This window comes from Cydia strobilella, chromosome 12 (genome assembly GCF_947568885.1).
Source record: "Cydia strobilella chromosome 12, ilCydStro3.1, whole genome shotgun sequence".
In the NCBI taxonomy this organism is placed as follows: Eukaryota; Metazoa; Arthropoda; class Insecta; order Lepidoptera; family Tortricidae; genus Cydia; species Cydia strobilella.
The window spans coordinates 11,883,090-11,891,469 of record NC_086052.1 but is presented as its reverse complement, the minus strand read 5'-3'; the positions used below and the strand labels follow the sequence as shown (position 1 = coordinate 11,891,469).

The window sequence follows — 8,380 nt, the reverse complement described above, 5'->3', positions numbered from 1 at the left end:
CTTTTGGTTGAAAACGTCACAATTGATAAATAAGATCCCTAGCTAACTCTTGGAAATTGACCCTTTACATTTGACTGTTGTTTTGCAAAATTTATTTGGATACGTTTGCGCTTGTTTATATTTTGGTTTTAAACGAAAATTAGAGATAATACTACGACTAGGTGCTTGATTTGTTATTTGCGTATGACTGTACAGTTACATATTGTTTTTCCTGTTTCATTCACGAGAAAAGTGAACAGTGGACTTTGCAATAAGATACGAAAAAACTACTTTCGTGCACCTTGTAATAGGCACATTTTTGCATAGTGCATATGTGACCCTTTTTCTTAAAATAACTATAGGTAAACAAAAACACATATACTTTATTACATATGTATATGAAATCGTTTTGAAGACACTTCCATTTCAATTTGCATTTTATTAGTGCATTTTTAGGGTTCCCTACCCAAAGGGTAAAAACGGGACCCTATTACTAAGACTCCACTGTCCGTCTGTCTGTGACCAGGCTGTATCTCATGAACCGTGATAGCTAGACAGTTGAAATTTTCACAGATGATGTATTTCTATTGCCGCTTTAACAACAAATAAGTACTAAAAACAGAATAAAACAAATATTTAAGTGGGGCTCCGATACAACACACGTGATTATTTTCCGTCTTTTGCGTAATGGTACGGAACCCTTCGTGCGCGAGTCCGACTCGCACTTGGCCGGTTTCTCCTATTCAGTGGGTGCAATATTATGCTAGCAAAATAATACGATTTGGTTTATGTGACAACTTTTAATGAAGGTGACGAAGGGTTTACAAAATTTGAATTATTTCAATGTTATTAGACGTAAGGTTCTATTATAGTTATACAAATAATAAAGTAAGTGTGAGCATAATAATTTTGAGTTTATTTTACCAGATTTCATGTAATATACTTAAATGTGTACCTACAAGTAGACCCAAGGACCTTAACACGGAAGTCGCCTACACCTAATAACAATATTACTATGGCTGACATATAGTTTTAGATCAGTGATTGTGTCTACTCACGAAAAGATGTACGAAATTAACTAAATTGTAGTTATGAGCTAGCCCTTACATAACTAAGACTATCAGTTTTAGGTAGTTCGTTTTTTTAGCATTAGAAAGAAGGTAAGCGATCTTGACGCGTCTTTTTATTAAAAATCGCTTTTGGAAAATAAGTTAAATAAGTCAAAAGCGTTTTTCAATATTTTTCAATAAAAAGACGTCAGATTGTTTACCTTATTTCTAATGAAAAAAAAAATTAACTAGTTGTGGTCAAAATCGTGGGTGTAACCACAGTTATTAATCATTATAATCATCATCATCATCATCATATCAGCCCTTTATCGCCCACTGCTGAGCATATGCCTCTCTTCCAGTACGCCACTTGTCCCGGTCCTGAGCTAATCTCATCCAGAAGTGACTCGCAATCTTCCGAATCAATCATTATAATACACTTTATTAAGTGTCGAATTTAACATAGGGTCTAAATAAAAATGCGACGTTGTAATAGGTAATTTAATATTCATTTATTTTGTAACTTGTTTGTAAAAATGTGCGACAGTTTACTAAAATTCGACAAAAAAATCTTGTTTGTACTTAAGATGGCAATTCATGTCAGCAACAAAGCAGCTGAGAGAACTACCTCATGCTTACACTTGACCTTTTGAACGCCAATGACGGATATATCGGCAACGCAGGTCCAACGCCAAAGACCGATTAATCCGTCACAGACCACAGAGCAACATCGACCTACGTGCATGTGCATAATGTTTAATTTCAGTTTTGACATTTCGGTGACGTGGCGTCCAAGTTATGGATGGTATAGAAAGGATCGCAATCTCTTATGGCAGAATTGTTGTAAAAGTGACCGCGTAAGCTTTAAATAATAGTTCCTAATCTCTCCGGTGGCGCTAGTTAGGCTCTGACATGAGTATAACATGAACCATATAAGGCAACAAATAACCCTACCAAATTACGTAGGTTGTTATTGGTAGTATTTCGGTGCATGGTGGCGCCGCCTAATTACTGTTTTTTGATGGGACACTTTTCATACATAGAGATTTGGCTCCTTTATACAGTCTCCATGGTCCAAGTGCCAGCTTTTGTGTTTGACACGGCGTCGAAAAGGTTAAGAAAAAGCATTAAGCCTTCGATTGAGCACTTCCTTAACAATACTACTATGGCTAGCATAGAGGTTCAGGTCTGGGGTCGCGTCGACCCACGTAACGCCGACGGCGTCGTCGCCGGCGTGCAGGTTGAGCGCGCCGACTACGTGCCCGCTGTCGTCGTGGAAGTTGTACGCGGCTGTTTCCATCCAAGCGTTGTCGGTGTTGCGGGGGTCGTCTACGTAGCCTTTGTACACTTCTTCGCCGTCGCTAAAGAACGATTCGAATTTCGCTTCCCATGCCTTTAGTTCACCTAAAACAGAAAGATATTTCAAGAAAGTAGATATGTTTTCATAAGTTTTTCATGGTTTGAAATTATATCTCAAACATTAGGTACCTTAATATAAGATTCACCAAAGAGTCATCATTATAAATGGTTTATCTATCTATGTCAATATTAATTCCTAGTGTAAGTAGCTCTCAGTACCCCGATATAGCCTCTTGGATCCCAGATTTTTTTGGTTATGTTTTTGAATTTGGAACCTTGTAATGTTTAACCTTTTGAACGCTTAACATCATCATTAACAAAAACGTCACTTACACGCCATGTCTCGGGCGTAAGCGATCGAGCTAACGTAAACCTTACTTGAAAGTGTGAAGGTTGCTTTGACAGCGCAGTTAACCTATAGTTGTCCATGGCGCGGTGGGCACGACGGCACGACTAGTTACGATAAGGTCGTAAAAGAAAACCTTTTGAACACCAAGAACACCTAAGTGCTCTTGGCATTCAAAAGGTTTTTTTTTCAAGGACCTCTGGGCAGGCCTATGGAACTCTCCGCGCGAGCTCGGATTTATACCTACGACTCGCTTCCCGCCGGCGGGACTAAAGCTAGCCAGTTGGTTTGGTTGCCACACGCGCTCACGCACGCACGTCACCGCGCTACGTAGGTACTATTAAATTGTTTTAAAGATGTAATCTGTGCTCTGGGACCCAGAAGGTTATAAGAGAAGCTCGCAGATATATAAAGTGTCCCAATTGAAACAATTTGACAACAGCTACTCTAAACTGATCCCCTTTGGCCGTTTTGGCAACCAATAAGTCTTGCAACCAGTGGTCAAAAAGGAATTAATCATCTCGTTACCCAACTAATTGCCAAAAAAGAAAATCTATTCCCGTTTGACATTCAGTTGTCAATGAAGAATAGGTCCCACACATTTAGAACGTAATGTGACTAGTTTGTATATAAAAAATATATAAAATATATATTGCCAGTCCACTTCATTTTTGCAACTTACCTAGCCTAGACGGAGCCCCGTTTCGCGAACCTAACCTACCTACCTACCTATGCTTTTTTCCACAGTGTAATATTTTCACAATGTCACACTAAATTAATAGGTAGGTATGTTAGGTTCATTAGGTAGCTTCAGATGCCCGAAGGGCAAACCGCCCAGAAATAGGAGCCCCGCGAAGCGGGGCTCTGTCTAGTTAAGTTGCGAAGGAATTTTTTTTTTAAAGAAACAGTACTGGTTGCGAAACTCTACTGTCATCTACGCTAGTTTTGGTTCAGGAATAGATTTTCTTTTTGGGCATCTAGTTGCGTAACAGGATTATTACTTCTTTTTCAACAACTGGTTGCGAAACTTGGTTGCCAAAACGGCCGGAGGGCTGATCCCCTTCGGCCATTTTGGCAACCAAGTCTCGCAACCAGTGGTCAAAAAGGAATTAATCATCTTGTTACCCAACTAATTGCCAAAAAAGAAAATCTATTCCCGTTTGACATTCAGTTGTCAATGAAGAATAGGTCCCACACATTTAGAACGTAATGTGACTAGTTTGTATATAAAAAAAATATAAAATATATATTGCCAGTCCACTTCATTTTTGCAACTTACCTAGCCTAGACGGAGCCCCGTTTCGCGAACCTAACCTACCTACCTACCTACGCTTTTTTCCACAGTGTAATATGGGCAGGGCACATATGCCGTATGGAGAACAGGTGGACGAAGCGTTTGGTGGAATGGTACCCGTACGAAGGGAACAGAGGTCAAGGACACCCGAGGAAGAGATGGAGGGATGTCTTCACCGAAATAACGGGTTTAGATTGGATGAGTAAGGCTCGTGACAGAGCACTGTGGAAGAGCTTTGGGGGAGGCCTACGCCACGGAGGCGACTACTATTACCTAACCTGTAAATGTGATTAAATTATTATGTAAATGTAATAGTAGAAATAAAGGCTATTTTTATTTTATTTATTTATTTTATAATATTTTCACGAATGTCACACTAAATTAATAGGTAGGTATGTTAGGTTCGTTAGGTAGTTTCAGATGCCCGAAGGGCAAACCGCCCAGAAATAGGAGCCCGCGAAGCGGGGCTCCGTCTAGTTAAGTTGCGAAGGAAATTTTGTTTTAAACAAACAGTACTGGTTGCGAAACTACTGTCATCTACGCTAGTTTTGGTTCAGGAATAGATTTTCTTTTTGGGCAACTAGTTGCGTAACAGGATTATAACTTCTTTTTCAACAACTGGTTGCGAAACTTGGTTGCCAAAACGGCCGGAGGGAACTGATCAATATCAGCGCTTCTAAATGGGGTTTGAAAAGTACTTACTACTTATTAAATATTTATCTTACCTTGGGACATAACAAGGGAGTTAATAGCTTCCTCTCGGAACTCTCTGACAGCCGTTGTGGTCACCTTCTCACCAGGGTCTACCATACCGCCTGGCAAGGCCCATTCACCAGTGTCTCCTCGTTTTATGGCTACAAACTGAAGTATTGGCCTAGGAATAAAAAATATATAATACAAATTAGTAAAAGCAGCAAAATGCTGAAAAAACATGGGGATGTCTATGCCATAACTAAAAAGATTTCCAAAGCTGACCGTTATATATTATTATATATATCCTGTGTTTTGTCCATTTATAAAATGTTCATCGAATCTGTTGTTAGAAGTTGCGTAGACGAAGGCCTCAGGTCCGCGCGCGGTGCGGTTCCTACTCGTCAGGCCCAGAACGCTCCCACTGCTAGAGCTCTGGCACTTTTTAATTACTTTTTTAACATCGAACATGATGCTGACGTATACTACAATAGTATAGGTGTCTTCACTAGGAAATTCTTAAATTTTATTAATGTGTATTTGACGGATGAATAATAGCATTTTTGTATATGTGTTTAAGTTTGACATCCTCTTCTTCCTTTCGTTGAATTTAATTTATGTGTGATGTTTGTTGATTGGACCTGACCTTATTTGATTGTTTTTGTTTTGTTTTCATGTTTTATTTAGAATATGTTTAATTCTGATTGTATGTATTATCTCTACCGCATAAGCGTTTTGGCATCCTTAGCTGTAAGTTTATGCATGTGACTGAAATAAAGAAATAAAAGAGTTCACTAACATGATTTGTATAATTTCTTCACTATCTGATCGATAACTTAAACAATTATTTAAAAAAAATAGCTATTTTAACTATAACACTACCGTGAGACTCAAACATAATAAATTATTTATATTTTTTCGTAAATTTGGTTCAAAACATGTCGAGCTATTATAATACGTGAGTGACCCGTTTAAAAATAATTTAAATAGCTTGTTGAATTTTTACACTACTTTTTGCCAGAAATAAATTATGTGATATTTGATGAGAGCCCCCCTCTCCACCATGTGATATTTGGTGATATTTGACTTGACCCTCCGGCCACCCTGACCAACTCACATGATTAAGGACGCCCCCTAAGTTATTAAAAATATAGCCTTATTAATGCAATGCATACTTATTGCTATTCTTGTCTACTTGCACTTCTCCCGACTGCAGTCTTTTCCACCTTGTGACCACTGGATCGGCAGCATGATTGGGTCCCCAGCGGCCCAGCACTCCTCTGCCACAAATGCCAGTTCTCCCAATAGGATTGAGAGGATATCTATCTACTACTTTGTATTGACCTGTGTAACTTTGTCTATCAACATTCTTGTCTAAATGATTCCAGTTTGGGTAAAATTCAGTATCACCTGTAAAAATTTCCAAATTTACATTATCATTATTTTGTATGCTGTATTAAGTTTTCAGCTCTCCATATGTTATGATAACTGAATCATATCCAGTAAAGAGTGTTATGGTTCTATAATAAGTCAAAACTTTACCTATCTCTGGATCAGCCCAAGGTTTCCCATGAATGGATTGTGCGGTATGATTGCGTGGTCTATATTCCTTGTAGTCAAAGGCCCAGCTCACTTTATCATCAGGGACCGGGAACCTTTCAACTGACGACCGCGGGTAAACTCCGCCGCGGCATTTAAAGTGTGTTCTCATCATACTGAGTGCCGGTCGAATCATCAAAAGAAGCCCAACTAAAATGATATTCATGAATGCAAATTGGTTTACGTGATACTCAGTTACTACTTTATGACACTTTACTGACGCTCACGTTATTAGTCACGTTTAATCACAGTTAAAATATTAGTAAACCAACTGTAAATAACAACATCAATAGCAGCTGACGACTGACGATGACTGATGACAATGACATTGACATTGACGCCTGAGATCTAAATGCTATACAGCATAGGATTTTTTCTGTTTCACTCTTATAAATTTCGGTATTTCGCCATCGCCTCCTACCTATGATGCCACCCGGTCGGTGATAACGACAAAGCATGGCACTATTTCAGGACTTCCGGTTCGAGCGCCATCTTGATAGTTAGCATCGTGATTAATTACTTTGTTTTTTGCTTATTAATATTGTTTAAAGTGTAATATCGATAGCTTATTATACAGTAAACTAATGTGGTAGTGTGCAGTGAATGGAGAATTAATTTTGAAGCGCGTTTAACCACCATCTTGGAGTCAACGGCCGGTAGTCCACGTGCTTCTTGTAAAGACTAGCTATCGATTTACAAGAGCTAACAAATCACCGTACACTGTCTTGTACAACCGTACAATTTTTGTCGTTTGTAAACCTCTCAATACCTTGATACTGGCGAAATAGTCCCACTGGGCTGAAGCCATAATTTTAAAAGAAGAAGAAGAAGGCACTATTTCACTATTTTCTCTTTTCTCCTATAAGGGACCGTGCGCGTTGGAGGGTCTGCCATCTTGTGTCCTGAATCGGAACCATAAACATGTACATCACATGTACATTGACACTTCACGCTTGCTTCACGCCAAAGCAAGTGCTGCCATCTTGTGGGCTACTTTGGAAGCATAAACTACACATTTACGCCTCGCGCCAAAAATCTGACGTCTCCTGTGCTGCCCCCTACAGTTTATGCACGCTCCCTGGCGGTAGTTCTTTACACTCGTAGCATGTCATTCTTATATACATGCTATGAGTAGAATAGACACTCTTCTGGATAAAGTGCAACTTATTCGTCAGTTTTTTTAACCCTTTGACCGCCAAGGACGCCAACTGACGCGCGCGGCTACAGCCCAATATCAACCTTCGTGCTTTCCCACAAGGTTTACGATGATGAAATAACCCTTTACCGCATGGATTTTTTATTCTCCCTGAATTAAATATATGTATGTAATAAAATAATATAATTGTAACATAAAAAAGATTGGAAAAAAAATCTATATTCGACCCAATTAAAAATAATAGTATAGTACATTTTACAACTAGTGTGAAAAGACATTTCACACGTGTTGTAAACGACGTTTTTTAATACAATTGCGAAAAAATAATAAATTAATATATCATTAGTAGAATCATACCACCAAACCAAACCAAAACCAAAAGTACCTATACAGCTAAGATACGCGAGCTGCCGCAGCCCGCGATACCTTCATACTCGTGCGCGCCCCGGCGCGGGTTGGTCAACGACACCTCCTCATAACTCATGAGGCCCTGGTACCTGCTCCGCGCTAAATTCAATTTTAACTGCGTTTCGAAAGTATAGTTTGGAACTAAAAAGTAAAAAGCACTAGTTCGAGAAATTGAGCTTCTCGCACGCTACGCAGCCACAAAAAGTACCACTTTTTGAGCAACTGTATTAAAAAATAAAAATTGGTTCCAAATTTGTAACTATGTATTAGTTTACTACGCGGAGGCGGATTATTTAACGGGTCAAACAAATTTGGAACTGTATGCATTAATATGTATGGAAATGTAGGTTTAAAAAAATCACTTGCATTTTCGAAAAATATTTATAATTTTTATATCTTGGTAAGGCTTTGGTTTAGGCTATGATAGCCGCTTACCACCAGACGGACTGTATACTTGTTTGTCATCGACGCAGTCAAATAACTTGATCGTTATTGGTATG

The 8,380-nt window shown here is 38.8% G+C and overlaps 1 protein-coding gene across 1 annotated transcript; it reads right to left on the bottom strand.

The window, feature by feature from the left end:
• Positions 1–1,967: 1,967 nt before the first annotated feature.
• On the bottom strand, positions 1,968–6,577 carry LOC134746139 (ADP-ribose pyrophosphatase, mitochondrial). Its single transcript, XM_063680426.1, has 4 exons — positions 6,260–6,577; positions 5,893–6,127; positions 4,753–4,901; positions 1,968–2,432 (listed from the first exon to the last, which is right to left on the bottom strand). Exons 1-4 carry the CDS (start codon positions 6,480–6,482, stop codon positions 2,143–2,145), a joined length of 897 nt encoding a protein of 298 aa, XP_063536496.1. The 5' UTR covers positions 6,483–6,577; the 3' UTR covers positions 1,968–2,142.
• Positions 6,578–8,380: the final 1,803 nt, after the last annotated feature.

What these genes read in the sequence shown, in the direction of transcription:
- LOC134746139 (XM_063680426.1), bottom strand. Translation starts at nt 6,482, where the DNA reads ATGAATATCATTTTAGTTGGGCTTCTTTTGATGATTCGACCGGCACTC. An exon ending in TTGGGCTGATCCAGAGATAG is followed by an intron (nt 6,128 to 6,259) that starts GTAAAGTTTTGA and finishes AAATTTTTACAG; the next exon opens with GTGATACTGAATTTTACCCA. An exon ending in CTCCCTTGTTATGTCCCAAG is followed by an intron (nt 2,433 to 4,752) that starts GTAAGATAAATA and finishes TTTCTGTTTTAG; the next exon opens with GTGAACTAAAGGCATGGGAA.